General features: G+C 38.9%; 3 protein-coding genes across 4 annotated transcripts; all 3 read left to right on the forward strand.

Moving 5' to 3' along the window:
* Nucleotides 1–377: 377 nt before the first annotated feature.
* Nucleotides 378–10,065, forward strand: LOC143849852 (LisH/CRA/RING-U-box domains-containing protein). Of its 2 annotated transcripts, none has more exons than XR_013235885.1 (7): nucleotides 378–1,107; nucleotides 1,771–1,965; nucleotides 3,850–3,972; nucleotides 6,807–6,992; nucleotides 9,089–9,200; nucleotides 9,383–9,569; nucleotides 9,692–10,065. XR_013235885.1 is itself a non-coding variant. In XM_077359119.1 (7 exons), exons 1-7 carry the CDS (start codon nucleotides 781–783, stop codon nucleotides 9,791–9,793), a joined length of 1,254 nt encoding a protein of 417 aa, XP_077215234.1. In that variant the 5' UTR covers nucleotides 386–780; the 3' UTR covers nucleotides 9,794–10,065. The 2 variants fall into 2 exon arrangements, 1 of the variants encoding a protein (XP_077215234.1); XM_077359119.1 differs by having other exon boundaries at nucleotides 386–1,107; nucleotides 9,089–9,222.
* A 7,730-nt stretch (nucleotides 10,066–17,795) lies between these two features.
* On the forward strand, nucleotides 17,796–20,754 carry LOC143851383 (Tetratricopeptide repeat (TPR)-like superfamily protein). Its single transcript, XM_077360787.1, has one exon. It carries the CDS (start codon nucleotides 18,084–18,086, stop codon nucleotides 20,580–20,582), a length of 2,499 nt encoding a protein of 832 aa, XP_077216902.1. The 5' UTR covers nucleotides 17,796–18,083; the 3' UTR covers nucleotides 20,583–20,754.
* Nucleotides 20,755–23,174: 2,420 nt separating this feature from the next.
* On the forward strand, nucleotides 23,175–23,975 carry LOC143850701 (large ribosomal subunit protein eL39-like). The gene is made up of 3 exons (XM_077359926.1): nucleotides 23,175–23,326; nucleotides 23,478–23,581; nucleotides 23,659–23,975. The coding sequence occupies exons 1-3, from the start codon at nucleotides 23,324–23,326 to the stop codon at nucleotides 23,705–23,707; spliced, it is 156 nt and encodes a 51-aa protein (XP_077216041.1). The 5' UTR covers nucleotides 23,175–23,323; the 3' UTR covers nucleotides 23,708–23,975.
* Nucleotides 23,976–24,824: the final 849 nt, after the last annotated feature.

A 24,824-nucleotide genomic window follows, 5' to 3' on the forward strand; every position in this document is an offset into this window, starting at 1 on the left:
CCCTCTCCTTAATGGCTAGCTTTTAAGGGCGAGTTCTACCTAGGTCCCAACTAGTGGTATCACCGATGGAAATGATTTTTTGAGGCGCAACCTATTTAGGCTGTGGCCCATCTAATGGACGGTTTAGATCATCCTATGGTGCAGGCCATACCGCATTTTAATATTGTGAGGAGTGCGATGATCAAACTACGGTAGTGGTGATATCATTTCCCTTTTTATATTGTTCACCTCCTTAAAAGGTCTTAACAATTCATTGTGAGCCCCACTAGGGGTTCATGTTGAAGGAGAGAAGAGAGTATTGATTGCGAGATTAAGTATGCCTAGTAGGGCCTACCTTGTTCAAGGCCCCATGGGTTCAAGTTGAGAGGTTCTTGTAGCAGTTGAGAGAGAGAGAGAGAGAGAGAGAGTACCGGTTGTGCCGGTAAGGGGAATTTACCAGCCTCGATAGTTGTTGCTTCTTATTCTCTCTCAACACGCATCTCTCCTTTTCTTCCAAGAAAACCCTAGCAAGTCGATTCAGTCCGAATCCAACACTCAGATTGCATCAGTGTTTAGAATTCGATTCAACTTAGGATCCTTTCTTGTCTACCATTCGGATCATGATCCAGATTTTCCTAGCTCTGCCCACCTCAATCTTCCCCTTTAACACCCCCGCAATCATCTCCTCCCTTCTCAATCCATTAATTACTCTGTCTATAATATAATCGGATCTCAAAATCCCATCCGGTTCCCTTTAGGTCAAGCCCAAGAACTCTAACACTAACCTAAAAAAATCTCTATATGGAAATGGAGTCACTGCCCAACGGCAACAGTGGCGGATCCGATTCGGGCTCAGCCACCCCAGTGGGCAGCATTGCGGGTCTGACCCCGGTGGCATCAAAGTTGAGCCACCTAGCAGAATCTCTGAAACTGGAGCACCAGTTTTTGAGGGTACCTTTTGAACACCTTAAGAAATCAATGAGGGCTAATCAAAGGATTGTTGAGAAAGAGATGAATGCTGTCATGTCCAGCGTGGTTGAAGCCGCCGATCGAGATCTCATGTCCAATGAAGAAGCTGTCCAACACCTCACTTCTCTAGTCTCCAGGCTCCAGGGTCTCAAGAGGAAGGTAAAAAATCTAATGATACTGGGTTTTTTTTTTTTTTTTTCTTTTAAAGAAAAGAGTTCTAATGATACTGTGTAATGAAGAACGTTTAGTGTGTATTACATATAGACTTGTTGTTCTTTACTATAGAGACTAGAGACTAATATCCCAATCTACCCCTATCTGTTTTAATTCTGTCTCTATTTTTACATTGAATACATTTTTAAGAGAAAACTATTGTAATAGCCCTGATGATACTGATTATATATGGAAACCCTTGATTGATGTGCTCTAGGTAGTCACAAAATTCGCTGAGAAACTTGGGCACTTGTGTCATTTCTCTCATTCTGTATGTTGTTGTACAAACAAAGAAAGGATGGTAGCGCGTGTAGGATCAATGAAGCACATTGTAAACATACATTTCTTGATTTTCAATACTCAGACTTTGCCTCCCCAAATTATTTGTTATGGATTATATTGAACTAGATGTGAGCAGATAGAGATTCTGTAACTCACGACTCCTCCTCAGTGTACTTACTATAAATATGTAGTGTTTCACGTCTATGCCTTTTATTCATCAAAGATAAATAGGTGTAGCTTCTAAATGAGAATCTATCTGACAGAAGTATGTTGTTATTGGGTATTTTATTGCTTACTGTTTTCGCTGTTGTTTTTATGAGCAACCAGCTGGAAGAGGGAAGTAGGACTGAGCACTTGCAAGTCCAGAAATGTCGGGTTCGATTCGATCACCTTGATGAAGTGGAAGTTGAAAATTCATCTGAGTGGAACAACACACGGCTGAAACGAATTCTAGTGGACTATATGTTGCGTTTGTCATACTATGATACTGCTATGAGACTTGCAGAAAGCAGCAATATCCAGGTAAGTTTTACTTTCCACTCATCATATATGGTTACTAGTGTTGTTTCTCTGAAAGGTTTAGTTGTTTTCTTCATCTTTGAATATAATGTCATGGGCTATTCATTTACGTGTTAATGTTTGTGTTGGCAGTTATAAGTGCCTCGGCATGAAGACTTATTTTTTAGATGTATGTGGGTTTTAAATGTGGTCATGATGCATCACTTACATTTGCAACTTATATTTGGATCCCACTTCTTCATTGTGCTTCTTACTTGCCTTTTCTGAAAGATATAAATGACACCTGTGAAACAACCAATTATTCCGAAAGCTTAAGCTGTTGTAGAAGGTGTTATTTAATCTTTTTTACTTTAAAACTCCCCCTCATGTGTGCCGGTTGACCTACACATGGCACATGTGGCCCCACTTTTGGGTTAGCCATTGCATGTGGGTTTTTTTTAATATCAAGGAGGTTTGAACTTAGGACCTTTGCTCTGATACCATGTGAAACAACCAGTTACTCCAAAAGCTTAAGCTGTTGGAGAAGGGGTTATTTAATCTTTTATACTTTAACAATACCAATTAACGAATTGACATCTTTTCCCAATGTTCCTTAACTGATATCAATAGATCCAAGGTCTAAACCCATTAACTTATAAAAGCATTATGTACTGCGATGGTTAGTTTTGCTAAAATAAGTGTCCCTTTAGTTTTAAGACTGAAAGACGGATTATAAAAGCCAATTGATTTTGGTGCCTCCTTTTGTTACGGGAAAGCTCCCTAATCATCAAATCTATATCAAATGGCCAGAATATCCTACCAATACGGGCATCCCAGTTTTTCCTATACATCCTTGCATCCTTTCGCCCTAACATTTTCCCAACCTCCACTCTCCCTTCTTTTTCCTTCTCCCCAAAGCCAGAGGAGAGGACTGGAGAGGTATTGGTTGCATGGAAAGGGGTTTCTTCTTTGTCCTCAATTGATGTTGCAGAGGGTTTGCCGTTGACATAGCACATTGGTAGGGTTGTAATTCCATGTCTTCATTTCTCCAATACAATATAGGGATTGAAGGAGAAGCTGCCCAAAAGGATCCAATCTAATGTGGATTCAAAAATCCCAGAGAGGAAGAAAACATATCTGATGCCTAAACTCCAAAACTGCAAAGTACGAGGATCCTGGATGGCTTTCCCAATTGTAGTGCCATTTTTCCATGTTGTGAAGGAGGTTTTCAAATACTTTTTCTGCTAAAAATAATGTAACCTCAGAAAATAGGTGGAGGTAATGGCGGGCTCCTTCACTAGGAGGAAACCAGGACAAACATCAAAGATGAACGATCTCTCCGAAAGCCTCTTGATGCAGGACGAACGAGCTCTTACACCAATTGTGAACGTACAAAATCTCACAACGTCTGCTATTGTTGCTGACGTGGCTCAATGGCCTTGGGTCGACGATAAAGAAGAGGATATGGAAACAAGATGTCGAGGATGCTTGGGCATTTTCCATAGATTCATTGTTGGATTCTGAGGAAAAAAAATTCGATATTTTTTTTTTTTTGGGATTTTCCCTTTTTACCCTTATCTAGTGAAGTTTCTTTAGTTGTTTGAGGAGCATTTGATGTCTTTTAACATTCCCAAACAACTGGAGGGTTAAAAACACATCAAAACTCTCATTGTCATACATTTGTAGAACCCATTTCTTTGAATTTTTTTAGCCATTTAAAAACAAATCTACCGGTCCTAGCATCTTTTCTAGAATGGAACACTGGAATGAACGAAGCACCGTAGCATTCCATTTTAGTGAGCAAAGCCAATGGACTAATAATTAAGTTGTGCACCATCCATGATACACATATTTTTCATTAAGGCAGCCATTATATGCATCTTTACGGTATAGATATTTATGTTTCAGGATCTTGTGGATATTGATGTATTCCTTGATGCAAAAAAGGTGATTGATGCTCTCCAAAACAAAGAAGTGACTCCTGCTCTAGCTTGGTGTGCAGAGAACAGGTCCAGGTTGAAGAAATCCAAGGTATATTTATCTCCTAGTGAAGTTATCGTCCAGTTTTAATTACAAGCTGTGTTGGCAAGTCTACCTGGATCTATTTTTTGCTGTAGTTCAAGAGTTTTGAGGATATTTAGTGCAAGGAACTCTGCAACTGTTCTGTTTCGCTTATTATTCTTGTATGCACCATCTTTTTGGTCTTCTACACATCCCTGTATCTTTTGCTATGAATAGTTCTGGCTAACATTCAAAAAGTCCTTGATTTACTCTCAGCTTAAATGTATTGGCCTGGTTTAGGGATTATGTGGGTTCTTAATTCAAATTCCAACCTCCATGTTTGTGAATAATTGATGAGGATGGCAAAATGCCAATTAAAGTAGCATGTGAGGTTCTTCATGGACTGTCAAGTCATAAAGTTATTTCTGAGCTGGTTCCTAGTCTTTACCATTGACTTTGATATAAAATCTCTATTAAATACCTGGTTCTTATTCAGTTCTTTCAAATAATGCAAAGACAGACATGCAGAAGAAGCAAATAAAATGACTATGGCAGGCGAATGTCTCTGTATTTCACATGAAAATTCATACTAGGTGGATGGAGTCTGCACTCTACTGCATATAGTAATAATTATTTTTTCAACTTTTTAGAAGTTTTTAGATTGGGTAAACAGAAAGTCAAGTGTAGGGAGATTTGGCTAATGAACAAGTTTTTTGAATGGTGAAGAAACTTTATTGATAGATAAGCAAGTGTTTAATGTACAAGCGACTGAGATGGTAAAAAAGAAAGAACTAAAAACATGGCAGGAAAAGAGAATGAAAAGTGCAAGGAGGATCACAAAAAATGATCATGAACAAGAAGGGACCCTCTGGAAACATAATCACAGGTCAGATCATCAGCCTCCCTGTTAACTGGACCTATAAACATCCCAAAAATGAGGAGATTGCCCAAACCTCCACGATATCTACCCATTTTCTACTGCCATCAGATGACACTAGCAAATCCTCCTCAACGAGCAACTCGTTGAGCTTAGTACAGTCAACATGCAAGATGCCTTCCCTAAGTGCCATGACCTCTTCCATACTAGATTCAGCAATACCAATGGGCACAGAGAAGATCCACCTCATCATGCTACCATGATCAAGCAGATTCCCGCTGATCCCATTGTGCTCATAATTACCCAAGTTCGACCCATCAGATCAACGAGGGGACGGGCAATCTGGTCATGTATTGCTTGCATTAGTGACAGCCCAAGCTGATTAGAGGAAGACTTCAACACAAATACAGGGTGCCTCTTTCGAATATATCATTTTGAAGAAAGGCAAATACTCAACTTTCAAGCCTTCACTTTGTATAGAATTAGAATTAGAATTAGAATCCTTTATAAGTAGAAAACTGCCCTTTGGAAGTAGAAGAAGCACAAAAAAATTACAGATAAATCAAACATAATGATAATATAGATGAGTAGAAGGATTTGAGAAAGATAGAAGTGTGGAAGAAATGAAGAAAATGAGAGATTAGATTAGTTTTATCGGCTTTTTTGTTTGGGGCGGTTAAAAGATGCAAAATATCCTTGAAACAACTATAAAATAGTTAAAACTTAACAAACAAAAGAAGAGGTCAAAACGGTAAAAAAAGAGAGCCATTAGATAGCATTTTTGTTAATTAAAAAAAAGCATATTAGGAGATTTCATCTGAAATGAACAAATCAGAACGAAACAGCCTAATACAGAATGAAATCCGGACTGGGAGTTATAGTTCTAGTAATTTGTACTTGTTTGCTTACTGGTATGAAAAGTTCCGTCCATTTCAGACGAAACGAAACTAATTTGATATCTAAGGTTGAAGGAGATTGTCCTAATGTGGTCCGTTGGATGAGCAATGGTGCAATATACCCGGAGAGATATGCTGATGTGATTGTAGTACTTGATCGGGTTGAAGGACACTAGGTTGTTTTTCAGCATGTGTGATGGCATGCAAAAGTGAGGCTGATCACTTTAGCTCACTAGGTTGATTTTCAGCATGTGTGATGGCATGCAAAAGTGGGGCTGATCATTTTAGCTCGCTCCGGTAGTTTTAGGCCTGATATGGTGCTATTCGACTTCCTCCTTGATTCCTTTTTTCTTTGTTTTCTATCTCTTTTTGTTTGGCTTGTATCCAAGGTTTTAAATTTTGGGTTCTGTTTCGATTGCAACGGAAACGGAAACGTTTTGTTCTTGCTGGAAATTTCGGTGGAAATCCTGTAAAATCACGGAAACATGTGGAGACATGTGCAAATGATAGAATTTGGATATGAACATGTGGAAATGCTAGAATAAGCACAAATACACTTAGAAACCATCACATGAGTAAGACATTTGTCCATAATGGTTTGAAAGCATCGAACACCTAGTGACATGCACTGCCCCACATGTTTGATAATTTAGGACATACCAAATTTCACGTGTAATTCATATAATACGTGCACTCCATTTCGCATTCAATTCATATAAATATAATTTTGTAACCCATATTGGTATAGTATAGCACTTTTACACTTATGATTTTGGTTTATGCATTTTGGTTTTGGTTTCGTTAGGGGTGGAAAAAGAAACATTTCGGTCATTTCGTTTCAGTTTCGGTGAAAATTTAAAAGCATGCTTGTATCTATCATGTCGATCCCCAGGCACTGCTCCCTGTTTTAATAAATCATTGTCATTCAAAAAAGGCATTTAGAAGTAGTAAACATGGCCCTTTCCCCAGAAATTCACTCACCATGGTGAGATATTTAATCTTGAATGGAATTAACCATATATCCATTTTAAAATTTTATTGATATATCCCCTTCTAAAATGGACTGATTCCGTAATCTTTCTGTATGGCAGAGCAAGTTTGAATTTCAACTTCGCCTTCAGGAGTTTGTAGAGCTGGTAAGAGCTGAAAATAACTTGCGGGCAATTACATATGCTCGCAAGTACCTTGCGCCTTGGGGAGCTACTCATATGAAAGAACTGCAGCGTGTTATGGCCACCCTGGCCTTCAAGAGTAATACAGAATGTGCTACATACAAGGTAAACCTCATATATCTATTTTCTACTTTTTATGCTTTTGTGCAATGCTAGTATTTGACAGATATATCTGATGGTGATTCTTTGTTCATGGTCTCTTCATAATTAAAAAGAGTGGCCCAGTGCACGAGGCTCCCGCCATTGCGGGGTCTGGGGAGGGCTAGATGTACGAATCCTTACCCTTGCTTTGTAGAGAGGCTGTTTCCGTGACTCGAATCTGTGACCACCAGGTCACAATGGAGCAACCTTACCGTTGCGCCAAGGCTTGCCCTCTTCATAATTAGCAAAGGAAAAAAAAGTCTCTGTTCAGTTAAAAAATTTGTTCAAGATTTCTTAGGTTTGGGTAATTTACATATCTTGTGACCATGTTTTGCAAATGCATAACCAGAATTCCAAACTGGTAGGGCTGAATGTTAATTGGGCGAATCCAAGTCTATTTGGAAAGTTTTTCCATAAAAAAATAAGGCTACTGGTATTTGCACTACCACGTTTTAATAATTGCACAAACTCAGCTTTTTTTAACTGGCTTCTGAGGGCTTTTTGGGAACTGTAATAACATTATCGACACCTGTTTAAATAATTGAAGCCAAGATGAGTTAGTGGAATTATCAAAACAGGGTACTTCCCAAAACCAGTTGCTAAAATTAAATATTTTTCAAAATTTAAAAGTTCTAAACAAATGAAAAGAAAAATAAAAAAATGGGAGAAAAATAAATCCATTATTTTGTTCATGTTTTTTCCTTTTTTGGTTTTTTTTATAGTTTTTTTAAAAAGACCAAAATGGCATGACATGACAAGCCCAAGCCACATAGCTTTTGAAAACTATTCTATCATTATGAAAAAAGGTTGTCATCCCCAACAAGGGCACTTATCTCACGAATAAACACCCCCAAAAAAAAAAGGTCTGCCCAGTGCACAAGGCATCACGAATATACACCAAAGGAGAGAAAATGTGAGTTGGGAGCTGGGGTTTTCAGTGCTCTCAATGGCTCTTAATAAGGTTCCAGCTTTAGCTGTGGTGGTCCTTACATGCAGAAGTTCGAGCACTTATCTCCACTCATGGATGACAGTACGTATAGAGGAGTGAGAAAAAAAAATTGGTCCAGTTATTATTGAATTGGTTGATTTATGCTGATTTCACCCGATTCATAAGCAAATTGCTTTTCCTGTGGCCGATCTTCTTTCAATCTGCTGATTCAAAAGCCATGTGTCTTGAACCCAAGGCAATAGCTTTAATACATTTCCTGTCATTTTGGAGAAAAGGTTGTCATCCCCAGCAAGGGCACTCACTTCTGTCATGAACAAACACCAAAGGGTTAGGGAGAAATACGTGTTGAGCACCATGGGGCGATAGTGCTGTCACTGGCTGTTTCAAATTGCAACAATGAGGTTCCAGCTTCAGCTGTGGTGGTCCTTGCTCACAGAAGTTCCAGCACCCATTGCCAATTATGGATGCCAAAACCTAACGAGGAGCGAGAGAAAGAATGGTCCAGTTATTATTGAATTGGTCAATTCCACCCGATTTCACCTGATTCATAAGCAAATTGGTTTGCCCACTAGCCAGTGTGATTTGAATCAGCTGATTCAATGGACGATTGGCTGAATTTGTGAACTGTAACTTTAATATTGTCACTGCGAGAATACCTCTAACAAGAGCACATCATTTTCACGTTGTACATATGCACGCGCAGACATACTACATAAGACATATTCTCAAGAAATCACTGACTTGATTTTAATGTATTTTTTGCATATCCGGATACTTATTTTTTATATCTTCTGTGCTTATGTGAATTAGAAACATCATATCAGTGATTTATAAAAAAAACAAGTATCCAGTGCTTGGGTTGATTTTCATAAAATATCAGCAAGTATTTCGTTGATATTGCCAAAACTCCATCTTGAAGGTTGATTTCTGACTCAAGTATGAGTTCCGCATTGATTTTCACTGCTTCAAGTGTGGGTAAGTGGTTACCAATTTATTAAAAGGTCTTCTGGGCATGACATTCTCTTCCCTGTCGTAGGGTTTTTTCTGATTGGTCTTGTCCACTGGGAATCGGCAAATTGGATGTGATTTGGATTCTCATAATATTTTCCAGGTTCTATTTGAGCCAAAGCAGTGGGACTACCTTGTCGAGCAGTTCAAGCAGGAGTTTTGCAAACTGTATGGAATGACCCTTGAGCCCTTGCTGAATATTCATCTGCAAGCAGGTTTATCTGCCCTCAAGACTCCGTATCCACATTTACCAATAGATTTCTTATTTAGCTGCCTATTATTCTGATTTCTTTATCATATGTATGTTAAGGATTTTGCATTCTATCCTGAATTCGTAAGAACTGATAACAATTAGTGTCGTTCCAATTTTAATGCTCTTGTCCTTAACCTCATTTAGATTCTGTTATGAAGATGATTGCACCAAAGAAGACCCACTCTCACATGAGAGTTTCCGCAAATTGGCATTGCCATTGCCTTTCTCAAAGCAGCATCATTCGAAGCTCGTCTGCTACATCACTAAAGAGCTGATGGACACTGAGAATCCACCCCTTGTATTACCAAATGGCTATGTCTACAGCACAAAGGTCAGAACTAATAAAGTCCCTGGAGAAAGCATTAATGTATTAAATAGAAAGCCAAAAGTAGTTGCATTTGTGGATATTAATTATGGCTTTGTCTCACATTTTTTTTTGTGATCATGTGACAGGCACTCGAGCAAATGGCCAAGAAAAACGATGGCAAAATTACATGTCCAAGGACGGGTGTGGTTTGCAACTTTACAGACCTTGTTAAAGCATTCATTTCATAACTCGTTCTAGTTCTCTTCAATCAGGCTACATTGCTCTGCAAAATTGTGACTGCTTCCTGTTTTCATGTTATGTATCAAACATGTCTGTATTAGGGAGGGAGATGGTTCTGTTGTCATGTAAGTATGTGTTGTTTTTTAAAAACCTAACCAATGCTATCATCCTTCTTGTTGCACATGTTAATATTATGGGCTTAGAAACCACATTGCGTGTATATTTATCTATCTAGAACGCCCTATCATATTTTATGCAATTTTTCTTCTTTCTTCTCTCATTCTTGATTTAACATGAGAATTGAGAAGCCTTAGCTGAGCCCAACCACATGTTGTCAAAGTGATCTTGAAACTTCATTGTAAAATGATATGGGATTGAAATAATTCCCTCAGAACCTCCATGATCACTCCAGGCTGTTGCTTGTTTCTCTGAATTATGTCACTAATTAGACAGTTGGAATCACTTTTAAAATCCTATTTTAAAGCCATACCTCTCACCTCATGATGAGGCCCACAAATGATTGGTCCAAATCATGTGAAGTCATCTGGGTGGGGCAAATCAGGCTTTCTCTGTTCCCTTTTAGATATTTCGTCGCCTCTTACTAAAAACAAACTAAACTCTCGCCCCCCCATTTTTATGGGGACACCCCTTTACTAATAACTACTGGCTAGGGTTGTCTAGCCAGTTGTGAAGATTGACTCCCACAAAAGCTCTGCACTCTTGGAATTTAGTCATCATGGTATACAGGGGCCAGCCTTGCTGGAAGCTGATTTAGGGAATTGTGAAGCTATAGATGCAAGTGCAATTGGAAGGGCTGAAAGCTATATACATTCTGTAGATGCAAATTCTTGAATAAAATCAAGCTTGTAAACAAAGAGAATGCCCCAGTAACTGGCCAAAGAGGTAAGAGTTCTCTGTTCTATATTTTTCGTTTTTGGAAATGGTGTTCTCTTTTCTAATAAATGCACAGAGGTAGACTGGCATAGACAACTAAACCAATCATGACTCAGTGCCCATGTGGCATGTGGTGATCAGGACCATTGAACAAAGATCTCATCTGTGAGATTGAGGTGGCAAAAATCAATGGCTTATAGACATCTTAAAGAATGAATTTCTCATTGTGCTTGATCAATAGTGACATCTCCGGATGGGTTGAAATTTAGGACTTGAGATTGACTCGAGTTTCGGGCAGGAGTGGGAGGGGTTTGTCACAATGATAAGGGGGATGTTATGTGGGCATACTATGGCTCTATTGGTGTGTCTGATTCCTCAGATGCGGAAGTGAGGGCGGCACATTTTGGCATTTTGAATATTGATAGAAGGTTGATGGATCAGACAATTGTTGATGGAGATTCGTTAAATGTGATTCGTTGGCTGAAAGGTGGGGTGGCTCCTCCGTGGAGATTTCTTTCCATTTTTTATGAGATTGAGGACTTAACTGCGGGGTCCGCTATCGGCTTTCAACATGTTAGAAGATCGGCAAATGATAAGGCGGATGCGCTAGCTAAGCGTGGTGTCTCCGGTGGTTCTATTATGTGGTTCGACCACCTTCCTCCCTGAGAAGGGGTTTTCTCTGTATTTTGTTTTTTCTTCGTTCATGTTTCTTTCTTGCTTCCTATTGTAGATATGGGTGGTCCATCTCGGCCTCCTAAATTTGCTATATATAATTATTGCCATTTCAAAACAAGGTAAGAGTGTAGGTCCTTGAAGATTAACTAGGTTTTTGGATAAAATCTGTGCAATGTAAGATCAAAGATTTTTTTCTCTAGATCTTTTGTCCATATTCCTAAGGTGATTCCTTGTAATCTTCTCTCTTTTAATATAGTTATCTTTTGCTAAAAAAAACCCTTAGAAACTAATCTTCAACGAATTTGCAGTTCATCATAAAGAACAGTAGGTATTCATAATTTCACACGTATGCCCATGAAATTCAAGCAAACATTCTTCAAGATGAAAGGAGGCTCAACAACTATTCTTGTTGTGGCTTTTGATTTATCAGTTTAACAAGCATTCAACACCCAAGACTAGTACAAAATGACAAAGGACCGGAGAAATGCCAATTTAAATACGGCACTGTAACCACTGTTACATGGTGTTGTGGCCTGGTAGATGAAAGAAGTAACAACATCAATCAAAAACCCTTGGGACTGAATGGATGAGATCTTGACTGATTAGAGATCTCTTCCAACGCTTCCTAATAACCGTACATATGGAATCGCACCGAATTAAGCCATCATAGATAAATGATTTAATCATAAAAAGAAAGAAATTAACTTTGCATCTGTTACTATATTCACAATCTGCGCAATTACGGCATCTCATGTTAAGATCTAATGCAAAATTATTGATCCTATGAAACAACAGACTTGAAACTGTAAATTACCTGCCTACAGTTTTATCACACATTTCTCCCTTTGTTTTCTAGCTCTTTTGGGTTCATACCTTTCTTTTCCTGCAATGGATCAATTTCAGTAGTTAAGACCCACTTCTTAAAAACAGTTATGAACATCGTGAGGTTTATCTGAAAATGGAAGATAAACTGTGTGGATTATGAAATAAACAAGATTAACAGAGCTCTGTTGTTTGCAATTAATTTCTGGTCCATGTGTAATTTTCACTGATCAAACACTTTGCTTGACTCAGTTGCCACGGGACATGAAATTTTGGGAGCTCATGGTTGAATGTAGAGGATACAAGATTTACAGAGCATTGTGACAAAAAAAATTCTGGGCTACATTCTCCTATTTCTAGAAACTCCAATTCAGCAGAGCTTTTCCGAAAGAACACAATCCACAATAATAAAAGCTAACTGTAGTTCAACTACTGAAAATGATGATACACTATAGCTCCCATGAATGCCCTCAATAACTAAGTCGCAAAGGAATTCCATCTCCAGTACACAACCAATTGACCAATGTGCACATAGCACCTGCCTAAATATACACCCACCGTGAGAAGTTAAGGCATGCACTATGTTCCTGTTTAACTGCAGTGAACCATATAAGCCTTATATTCTCCAAAAAGCTACAAAGTGAAATCTCTGAAAGCCAAATGAGGAGAGAAAGTGATCCAAAATAAAATTTTGCATGTTGAATAATCTAGTGGCTCTCTTCATCGGCAGTGTGGAGGGCGATTATAGTGGAGATTTGGTTTCTCTTGGGTTTTTCATAGATCCATCACAAGAACCCTGCTTTTTTGGCTCAGTTCCCTTTTCGGCGAGACGGGTCAATCCATTTGGGGCTTGGTTCCGTTTGGTACTTTGTGGCACAGTTGGCAAGAGAGAAATAGGAGAATCTTTGAACACAAAGTTAAAACCATCGTCAGAATCATATCAAAGATTAGGACACTTGTGCAAAAACAGGTTATCTCTTGGCAACATACTCAGTGCCAAGTTCCTACTGAGCAGTGCCAAGTTGAAACCTCCCTGTATTCTAACTTTGACCAGAAGACCTTTCAAATGCAGCAGAATTCAGATGGAACGACGGAAGACAAAGAGAGTGAAGAAGACACTAGATCATAGGACTACTCCGAACCTGAAGAGACTTCCTCACTTGCTTTTTTTTCTAGAAAAGGACGACGATCAAACAAGCATAAAAGGCCCTAGAGTCTCTCCAAAAAAGAATGTATCATGGGCGGAAGAACTGAATCAAGTCCACCTGATTCACCTCGAACCTGAGGATAATGGTGAAGAGGAGACCCCAGAACTTGGAAATTGGCAGGAAGTTCCCAAGAAAATCTGACAAAGCGCTCACAAAGAGCCCATCACACCCCTTCAAGATTAGATGATTATGTAATTTAGAAGTATTGATCTTTTTGTTCTCTTAGGCTTAGTGCTTGAAGCTCATATATGTAGAGCCTCGCTCCCCTTTCGCTTGTTCCGAGCTAGGGCTGGTTTGTGATCATATTGTACTACCATTTTCTATATCTAATAAATCGGTAGGGGTCCCGTTAAACCCCAGCTTACCCATAAAAAAAATACATACTCAGTGGCTGACATGTTGAAGAATTGGCAAACGATAATTTGGGAGAAAAGAGTAAAACCCGGCTATCCTCCTCTTCGAAGCCGCCCCCTAGCGGTAGTTCAAGCTCAATTTTGATGGTAACGCTCAAGGTAAATCGGGCACGGCAGGAATTGGAAGGCTTTTCTGAGATGCAGGGGGCACCATCTCATTCTCACGTTCCATTTGGTTGGGATATGCGAGTCCAACGAGGCAGAAGCAAAAGCCCTACTTCGCGGTCTTAAGTTGTTTGTGATTAATCAACCTGGTTCCTTAATATTGGAGGGAGACTCTTCCAGTGTTATAGCTTGGACGAGTGGAGCATCCATGGGCCCTTGGAAACTCGCAAATATCATTTATCAAATTCTGGACTATTGCATGACCTTTCAACACCACTTTGTGCACACCTACGGGTCAGCAAACGAAAAATCTGACGAGGTAGCAAAAGCTAGCGTGGATAGGAATCATATGGAAGAGGTTCAATCCACTCTCGTTTAGGCGTCCTAGGTGGTGATATCGCGAGGCGTTTTATTTTTGTCTAACATTTGTACTTCATATAGTGATTGGGGACAACTTGGCCCTTGCATCCTATTGTATGGTTGATCTTAATCAATGAAGTTGTCTTCTAAAAAAAAATAATAATAATAATCTAGCGGCTCCGATACCACTTGATCCAGATATTCCTAGGGTGATTTCTCTACCCCACGAAATTGATCTGGTCGATGGTTGTTGATGATGGCCAACCCTAATCGTAAGCTAATTATTGCGCAAAAATAACTAAAATGAGAATGTGCTAGGTATTATATTATATAATAACATAGACTAAAAGCATTTAACTTTTCTTATTCCAGTCTATTCCTCTTTTTGTGAGGAGCTATAACCTAGATTATTTTAGAAAAGAAAAAAAAAAAACTTATTCACAAATCAAAGATTCACAAGAATGACACTGTGACAAATAAAAAATAAACTTCAAGTTATTGCATCAAATGTACTCCCGTGACTTTCACAGCTCGAAGTCGTACATGTATGGCTTAAGATCTGCATAGCAAATAGGGGTGTAAATGGATATTCGAAAATTCGATTACCGTCTGCATCCGAATCCGTTTAAAGCGAATATTATCTGGATCCGTTTCAAGCGGATATTATCCGAATCCGTTTATGAGATATCCGGCTCTTAGCGGATGCGAATCTGGTAAATGGTATATCCGATCCGTTTAACATCCGAATCCGAGAAGTAAATCATTTTTATTTATTATTAATAATATCATTAATATTTATTTTTAGTAATGACACACTATCTTTTGTTTCTAAAAGAAAAGTGAATTTTCTTCTTAGAAAAAAACAACAACAAAAAGTGTTTTGGGTAGGAAATGAAGTAATCTCTCATTTTAAGAGCATTCTTGGAGTTTGACATGGCTTGTGTATGAAGCAACAAATGTGCGCTGTAGGATGAAAGAGACAAATTGATGACGGTGATTGAAAAAAGATGTCATAGTTTCTAGAGAATTCTAGAGCAAAAAGGCCATATTCATTGATGGTAAATGGACGGCTCATATCAATTTTTCAACTTGGGGTTATATAAAAACTCAAAATACAATTAAAAGAGGGAACTTCTAAGGTTTGCAGGGAGAAAGCAAGAGAGAGGAGAAAGGAGGAGGCTGAGACACCATCTTCGGCATTCCTTGGTGCCTCCAACCCCACCAAAATCCACCGCCGCCCCTCTCAACCTTCTCACAGCCACCTCCATCACCGCCAGTCACCTCCATCTCTAACCCAATCGCCATCTTCATCCCCATTTCTCTTCATCTTCTACAATCAGCACTCATACTTCCCCTGTTCAAAATAGCCCAAACCCATTCCATCATGTACATAAAAAGAAAAAGAAAAAACCCAAAGACCACTACCAACACCATCATCCATCCCCACCGAATCTCTCTCTCCCTGCCTTTATTTTAAAAGGAAGAAGATGATCTCATATATTTTATGGTTTGAGAGTTAATTTTGTGAAGAAAAGGTAGAGGTTTGGATTTAGGTTTTGGAAAATTTATTCGAGGAGTAAGACGGAGAAGAAAGATGAAGTGCTGCAATAAAATGTTAAAATTTACCGGATAAACGGATACGGATAATATCCGAATTTGAAAAATATCCGACGGATACGAATTCGGTAATAGATATTAAATATCTGTCAAATTCGAATCTAAATCTGAATTCAGATAGTGTATACTGTAATCGAATTCGGATATAGCCATATCCGATTCGAATTCGATCCGTTTATACCCGTAATGGCAAAGGCTACCAACTATGGTGTCTTGTATCCAAAGCGGATCCATCAGTCAACTTCAATAAGAAACTGATATTTTATTTGATAAGAAATAATGAAGAAGGAAATCATGAGAAGACATCAACTTAACTGAAAACTAAATATTAAGTAGAGGGAGATGATATTCACACCCCCCCCCCCCCCCCTCCAAAAAAAAAAACGCCCCCCACCCTTGACAATTACGCGTACGCTCCCCTTATAAGGTGATTTGACCTGAATAGTGTGCAACTTTAACGCTTTTTGACATCAAATCACCTTAAAAAGGGAAGCGCAGGCGTAATGGACGGGGAGTGAAAATATCATCGCACTAAGTAAAAACTAAAAACTTAGTGAATGAATGGTACAAGTGCTCGATTTCATTATTTATGAGGAAATAGTGTTATGCTTTCACATTGCATAGAAGGCGAGCCTACAAATTAATCTGTTAACATTTGTGTTTGCCCTTGTACTGAGATGTGCTTTTCTTATGTTCTCTTTTTTAGAAGCTGATTTTAACCATCAGAATGCTGGTTTTTAAACCACTCCATAGGATGATCTGAGCCGACCATTTGTTCAGCCACATGTCCCCAAAATCATATCCATAGGGTGATCCTAACCCTTTGATCTATAGAAGTTTCCATAATGTGCAGTCCCTCAATAGATTGGAGGGTTAGGATCATCCTATGGATATGAGTTTTTTGGGCACAACCTGTGTATGTTGAGGCCGAACAAATGGTCGGCTAGGATCATCCTATGGAGTGGGCGAACTGTACCTTTACAAAATACAGGTTCACACGGCCACCCATCATATAACTTCTCACTGTTTCAGGAGAAATTATATGATGAAAGGCCGTATAAACACATAAAGGTGATACATCAGAAGTATTTTCCTTTGATGAAAAAGGAGAAAGTCTAATTATAATTCAAAATTGCTTGGATGTTGTTTCTCTCACATTACTTGCTTACTGTTTCAACCCATCGACAAGTTTCTCTCACATTACTTGTTTGCTGTTTTATTTCTACACATCGGATTTTGCACCGTTATCAGATTCTACATATTACAGATTTATCAGATACATCTTGAACAGGCATGATCCGAAATTTCCCCTATACCCAACAGCAAGTACCACCCTTGATATTTGATCCAAGAGCAGCTCCTCAAAAAGTGAGCTGCTGTTGGATAAAATATCAAGGATGGGATGATGGGTAGGTGTTTATACGCACTTCATCATATAATTTCTCCTGTTTCCAAATCCAATGGCTTCTCACATGGCCAAACTACCCCTCGTGTAGGCCCCAACAAACTGTGATTATATGGAAGGATTTAGGGCGTTCATCTTGTGGGCACTTTAGTACCATCATACAGATCAGGAGATGCCGTAATAACCGTCTGATTAGCTGACTCTGGTCTGGATAGCTCTTCATTTTCACCGTGTTTGGATTGCAAGACTTATTTGGAAAAGTGTTGGAAAAGAAAAACTTTTCCAGAAAATTTAGCTACATGAACCGCCAGACTTCAAATTTTATTTACATGGACCTTTAATTTCCTTTATCCTTTATATTAATGTCACTTTATTTTGTTCTTTTAAACAATAAGTACATGATTTTTTCTAAAAAATATTTTCCCTGCAATCCAAACAGGGACAAGGGATAAGTTGGATGATTGGGCTCAATCAATTAGAAAATACAGTCTTTCTAAGGGGAAAAAAAACAAACAAAATGGGGTGGACATGCTTGTAAGGGGAAAATTCCATTTTTTTTAAAGTCAATCCACGGGAATCCATCCTCTGATTCAATTTTTGCCCTTCAATTTTCAGGAAGACAAAAAAGGTTTCTCCTCTATATTAACTACTCACACCTCTAAACTGCCTGTTATCCGTTGAAGCGAACCGAGACCAACCATGGAGGATTAGAATCGACCCTCTACCTTTCTTCTACACGCCCAAAATAAACAACCCAAAACCCTACAAGTTCCTTTCCTCTGACCCTTCCATTGATTCCATGGAAGGAACTGTCTTCCCAAGCAAGCCTGCCTTTCCCTACCAAGCAACAAAACCACCACAATCAAACCCCAGTTTGAAATTCAACCCTTCTCTCCCTACTTCACCACCTCCCTCCTCATCATTTCCTATTGATTCCATTCTCCAGCATCTCCTCCACCTCTCTTCATCCCCACCAATCAATACCCATAAACCCGTCACCAAAAACAACCACCATTTTCCCTCCATACACCTCTCTTCAAATTCCAAACAAAATACAACCCTTATTAAAAAGCCCACAACACCTTTGTTCTCTCAGTTTGATGACAAAGAAGACCCTACAGAGAATGCCCACTTGGAGTACCTCTCCCAAACAGGTAAGTCCATACTCAATTCAATCATCAAACACCCTATTTCCAATTTATGCACATTCTTAGATTCTGCAAAAACTGAAATACTTAGGGTTGATCTTGTCAGCCTCTTAAAGGGGTTAGAGGTCTCAGGGTATTGGGAGAAAGCCCTTTTCTTGTTTGAATGGGCTGTGTCCAATTTGGATGGGGAGAAATCAAAATTAGATGATCAAACAGTTGAAGTTATTGTTAGAATATTAGGTAGAGAGTCTCAGCATTCGATCGCGTCTAAGCTATTTGATACAATTCCCATAGAGGAATACTTGCTTGACATTCGAGCGTACACAACCGTGCTTCATGCATATGCCCGGACGGGCAGGTATGTGAAGGCTATCACTTTGTTTGAGCATATGAAGAACAAGGGTCTCTCCCCAACACTGGTTACTTACAATGTCATGTTGGATGTTTATGGGAAGATGGGTCGTTCTTGGAATAAGATTTTAAGCCTTTTGGATGAGATGAGAAGCAAAGGATTGGAATTCGATGAGTTCACTTGTAGTACTGTTATATCTGCTTGTGGAAGAGAAGGGTTGTGTAGTGAGGCATTGAAGTTCTTTGATGAATTGAAGTCACAGGGTTATGTTCCAGGAATTGTGACTTATAATTCGTTGCTACATGTGTTTGGCAGGGTGGGAAATTATTCAGAGGCATTGCGTGTTTTGAAGGAAATGGAGGACAGCGACTGCCCACCCGACTCTGTGACTTACAATGAGCTCGTTGCGGCATATGCTAAAGCTGGATTCTGTAAAGAAGGGGCAGCTGTTATAGATACAATGATTAGTAGAGGGGTTATGCCGAATGCAATTACCTATACTACAGTGATAGATGCTTATGGTAGGGCTGGAATGGAGGGCAAGGCCATGGATTTGTTTGCTCGAATGAAGAACTCAGGCTGTGTTCCCAACGTGTGTACATACAATGCCATTCTTGGGATGCTTGGAAAGAAATCTCTATCTGATGAAATGGTGGAGATACTCTCACAGATGAAGTCCAATGGATGTGTCCCAAATCGGGTGACATGGAACACGGTACTGGCCATGTGTGGTAATAAGGGTATGAACTACGTAAAACAGGTGTTTAGGGAGATGAAGAATTGTGGTTTCGAGCCAGACCGTGATACGTTCAACACTTTGATCACTGTTTACGGTCGTTGTGGATCAAGAGTTGATGCTTTGAAGATGTACGACGAGATGATAAAAGCCGGTTTTAGTCCTTGTGTTGCAACTTACAATGCGCTTTTGAACTCACTAGCGAGAAAAGGTGATTGGGAGGCATCAGAATCCGTTGTGTTAGACATGAAGAACAAGGGCTTTAAGCCCACCGAAAAATCTTATTCATTGTTGCTCCATTCTTATGCAAAGGGAGGGCATGTTAAGGGGATAGAGGCAATTGAGGAACAAATATATGATGGCCGCATCTTTCCTAGTTGGATGCTCTTGAAAACCCTTGTTCTCACCTATTTCAAGTGTAGAGTGTTGACGGGAATGGAAAAAGCATTCGAGGAGTTGCAGAGGAATGGATATAAGCCCGATTTGGTTATTTTCAATTCAATGCTTTCGATATATGCAAAAAATAGGATGTATGATCGAGCTCACGACATGTTATCCTCAATCCGTCAGAGTGGTCTTAAACCTGATCTTGTCACCTATAACAGCTTGATGGACATGTATGCAAGAGGCGGGGAGTGTTGGAAAGCAGAAGAGATCCTCAAAGTACTTCAAAGTTCCTGGGGTAAACCGGACATTGTGTCTTACAATACAGTCATCAATGCGTTCTGTAAGCAAGGTCTCATGCAAGAGGCCTTAAGGACCCTTTCGGGCATGACAACAATGGGTATTCACCCTTGTATAGTTACCTACAATACTTTTGTGGCTGGATACACAAGCCTTGGGATGTTTACAGAGGCAAATGATGTTATTGGTTATATGATGGAGCATGATTGCCAGCCGAATGAATTAACCTACAAAACAATGGTTGATGGTTATTGTAAAGCAAATCAATATGAAGAAGCCATGGATTATGTATCGAACATCAAGAAAAGGGATCCTTGTTTTGATGATCATGCAGTAAGAAAACTGGCTGCCAGCATAAGGGAGAATTTTGAGCTGTAATTTTGGTTGTGTAACCTCGTAATATTCATATTCTGATCATTCAGAGATTTTGGTTGCGGGATGCATTCGATTCTGGTGTGAATGCCATCGTAAATTTGTTGCACATGCTGTAGCTTGTTTATATGAATATATTTTTGCAAAGATATATGAGGTCTTTTAAGTTTAGACATTACAGTATAACTTGAATACTTGTTTATATGAGGTCTTTTTTAAAGCTTAAACATTGCAGGATTGCTCGAGGACATGCATTGTCTTACGCACTGTTTGATAATTCCCTGAGTCAATCAACAATTTAATCGAGTCAGCTCGGTTTTACCTCGGGCAAATTCTCATCTGAGACAGAGTTCTGTGCTATCAACCCTTGTTCTTTCTTAGTTGGTTTACAATTATCTTTCATAGCCCACTATACATACAGTAGGGACTGGTCACACAATCTCAATGGTGAGTACTTGGTTACAGATTTCAGACCTTTTTTTTTTCTGAAAAGTTACAGATTTCAGTCCATTTGCGTTGCAAACATGGCAAATCTTGCAATTTTCATTTTGCCCAATTGAATTGCCGACTGGTTCAACACAGGGATCACTGAAAATTCAATTTTCTCATCCCCTCCACTGGAGACACAAAACCACTCAATTTTCTCATGTCCAATTTTCTTGTGCCCTCTGTCAATTTTGATTTGCATAGCTTGGCAATTAAAAAAAATGGTTTCAATTCTTACAGATATCTTTGATTTGGAGCTAAGCAATTCGAATTAGGCTCAGTAAACCGGATTCTCAAGTCTTCTGTCCCTTTCTTGAAACACTAGTTCATGTTTTTCATACAGAAAATTCTGATCAATGATTGAATCCTATTTAACAATCAAAACAATTGGCTGATATTCTGAAACTTCATTACTGATCGAATCGAAATGATCTCTAGATCAAGCAGAAAATCCTTTCAATTGGCTATTTCACTTTGAATTGCTGCCCTTTGTATATTTTGCGTAGAGTTTTTCTTTTACCTGTTTTTCAGACACTTCTCAAAACAAAGTTTGTAAACTGATATAAACAAATAATCACTAAGACGTCAGATGATCTATTCCCTTAACAAGAGCATCTTCTTCTAATGGGCCTGCTCTCATGAAAATCTGCCTCCAACCCACATCTTGGAACACCCCAACCTGCTTCCAACGTACATCTTAGAACTTCGAACAACTTCACCCAATTCATCCACTCATTGTTCACTCATTTCTTGCATATCATCCAAAGCATCTATATACATTTTCCATTAAGTTCGAGATGAGTTTTTTTTTGTAGGCTAGGGGCTCCAAATGTTGCTGAAGATTAATATTGAACTAGGTGATCTAGCCATATTACCCCTAATATTTTGTATTCCTGGTGGCTGCTATTTGAATAAAATATTGGAGAATATTAATTATTGGAAAATATATCCATCACCATTGTCCCCTACCCTTTGTTTCCCTAATAACATTAATGCTAGCACTTGGAGAGAGAGAGAGAGAGAGAGAGAGATGGAGACCAGTTTCAAGCGATGATGTGGACAAAGGTGGCACGACGTGGGATGATGAGAATGGCAATCAAGAACTGCTGGAGGCATTGCGAGATCATTAATCCTCGTTAGTCGAATGGATCCATCATTTTGCAAAGCTCCATGTGCTACACGAGTATATGGCTTTGACCCTTTGTCATTGGAGAAGAAGATTGAGGCTGATCGAATCAACAAGTTGTAGGTTCGTCAGCCTATGAGCATCGAAAAATTGTTGAACCCGACAGAGGTACTCAATGCACACCAAATCTTCAGGGATGATGAGCTATCTAAGGTAGGAGAAGAAGACGAGGAGCCCAGTCAAGGAGAAGAAGAAGAGGTGAGTCAAGGAGAAGGAGAAGATAATGATGCAAGCAACATTGTATTGGATGAGCTTCTTGTTGGCCTGCGTCTTGTGATCAAGGTTTTAAATTTCGGATTTCGGTGAGGACCGAAACATTCTGAAACCGAAATTGCCGAAATTTACCAAATTTTGGTCGAAATTATGTAATTTTGGAAATTAAGGCAAAATTTAAGATAAAATATTAATGTTTTATTCCTTTACATAATTTTAGCCAAAATTTCAGTAATTTTGTCCTAAATTTCAGCCCAAAAACGTCCTAACAGATATAGTTAGGATATATGAAGGGGTGGAGGAGCCATCGCCAACTCCAAAAGCAGGGAAATATCCATAGGGGCGGGGGTGTTGTTTTACTTTAGGAAGGAGTATATAACTACTTAATTTTAATCAGGGTCCTGATAAATTCACACCCCCTGTAGGATGATTCACACCGCTTTAACGTAAATTGACGTCAAAAAGCTTTAACGAAGCTTCAAAGTTGGATTCTTTTTTACGTCAATTCACCATACAGCTGTGCGAATCATCCTACAGGGGGTGCGAATTTATCATCTCCCCTTTGATTAACGGATTTTCAAATCATTTTTCTGTTTCGAAACCCCCTATTGGCCTATAATAATTTTTGTACCGGCCCATCCACAAGAGGGCCCACTAGATGGACGTTGTGGATCATTCGCCTTAAACCACGTGTAAGGTAGTGATAGGAATAGGATTTAAGAATACCTCACAAGAAATTCCCCATTTTAACCTTAGGCTCTAACCCTAGACGGCAAAAGTATATAAATTAGGGTTTCTTTCCCTCGCTTCGCTTTCTTCGTCTTTCAGCCGGCGATTAGGGCTTTCTCTCGAGCAACTGAAAATGGTAAGAGATTTCGCATTTCTCTCTTCTTCTCCCTTTTCTCTTTAATTTTTCAACTCTGTTTCTTCGAGATCCCTCACCATGATTTGTTTTGGATACTCGATTTAGGGTTTTAACTTCCATTTTTTTATATTGTTTGATCGTGTGATTAAAGCCGTCTCATAAGACCTTCATAATCAAGAAGAAGCTTGCGAAGAAGATGAGGCAGAATAGGCCGATTCCTCATTGGATTCGTATGCGAACTGGCAATACCATCAGGTGATTTTTTTTTTTTTTTTGAGGAGGTTCTGAGAATTTAGATCTGATAACATGATGCCTTTTTAAATATTTTGCAGGTACAATGCCAAGCGCCGGCATTGGCGAAGGACGAAGCTCGGATTTTGAGATGATATTCGATTCATAACTGTCGATGTGGGAGGTGCTTAGGGTTTGTTTTTACGATTCCATGTCGATGCAGTTTTGCTTCCTTCTGAATTTGTGAGTGATATAACATTCAAGTCTGCTTTTTGAAGGTTAGATTTTGTAGTACTTATGTCATGTTAGAGACCTTCTTTTGGAAGGAAATGTTTTCATGCTTTGCTTTGTTAGACTTTGATTGGCTTTGTTAAACGATCACTTCGAAGTACTATTTCATTTAGTTCGCCTTTGTTAAGTTTGGGATTATTATTTGGTAGATTTAGTTCGTCTTTATTATATCTGCTTTAAGTGGATACTACTTAAATGAATTTTGGAAGTGGGATGTAGAGTTGCTTATGTTTCTAGATGCTGAGTTACTAGTAAATATTACTCTAATACGGTAATACCCTTCTTTATATCTCTGGTGTTTCATTTTTGGGTATTCTATGGCCTCCATTTATTCTTGCAAGAAAAGATAACAAGGGGGAGATGTGTTCAAACTTACCATGGAATGAATTGGATAGTGAACTGATGTACCGGAACTTGCAACTTATTAGCCAATTGGAGGCTTTGGAATGAGAAGAACATGCATGTAGACATGGAAGATACGTGTAAAGTTGGATGCCGGCTTGAGTGGTTTCAAAAGTGTTACATTTGGATACCTAATTTATTGCGCTATAGTTGAACCCAGCTTTTGTGTGTGTTTGTTAGGCTCTCTTCATGGATGTGTGAAGTGTTTTTTTTTTTTTTTTGGAATGCCACATGTGAAGATTTTATCTACAATGGATTCAGTTAAACTGTCAAACTGCTAACTTAGGCAGCCCCTATCTACGTGGCTGTTGTTGTATTAGACATACATGATATGAAAGATAACTAGTTGGTTCCCAGAGTAATAAAAAATTCCAACCAGAGTATATTGTCCCAGTAAGTACATGGGTAAACATTGTACTTTGCTAGGATATTTAACATCTTTCATTTGTGAAACATCTTGTTCATAAGGATATGTCAGGTACATAAGTGATCAAAGCATAATACTTGGTCCATAAGGATATGTCAGGTACATAAGGGTTCGCAAATGATCACCAGTTGGAACCAATTAGACCTA

Source organism: Tasmannia lanceolata, unplaced genomic scaffold (genome assembly GCF_043159265.1).
Source record: "Tasmannia lanceolata isolate RefF3 unplaced genomic scaffold, GAP_Taslan_0.1 ptg000018l, whole genome shotgun sequence".
NCBI lineage: Eukaryota > Viridiplantae > Streptophyta > Magnoliopsida > Canellales > Winteraceae > Tasmannia > Tasmannia lanceolata.

What these genes read in the sequence shown, in the direction of transcription:
- LOC143851383 (XM_077360787.1), top strand. Translation starts at nt 18,084, where the DNA reads ATGGAAGGAACTGTCTTCCCAAGCAAGCCTGCCTTTCCCTACCAAGCA.
- LOC143850701 (XM_077359926.1), top strand. An exon ending in CGAACTGGCAATACCATCAG is followed by an intron (nt 23,582 to 23,658) that starts GTGATTTTTTTT and finishes AATATTTTGCAG; the next exon opens with GTACAATGCCAAGCGCCGGC.
- LOC143849852 (XM_077359119.1), top strand. Translation starts at nt 781, where the DNA reads ATGGAAATGGAGTCACTGCCCAACGGCAACAGTGGCGGATCCGATTCG. An exon ending in CAGAAAGCAGCAATATCCAG is followed by an intron (nt 1,966 to 3,849) that starts GTAAGTTTTACT and finishes TTTATGTTTCAG; the next exon opens with GATCTTGTGGATATTGATGT. An exon ending in CAGAATGTGCTACATACAAG is followed by an intron (nt 6,993 to 9,088) that starts GTAAACCTCATA and finishes AATATTTTCCAG; the next exon opens with GTTCTATTTGAGCCAAAGCA.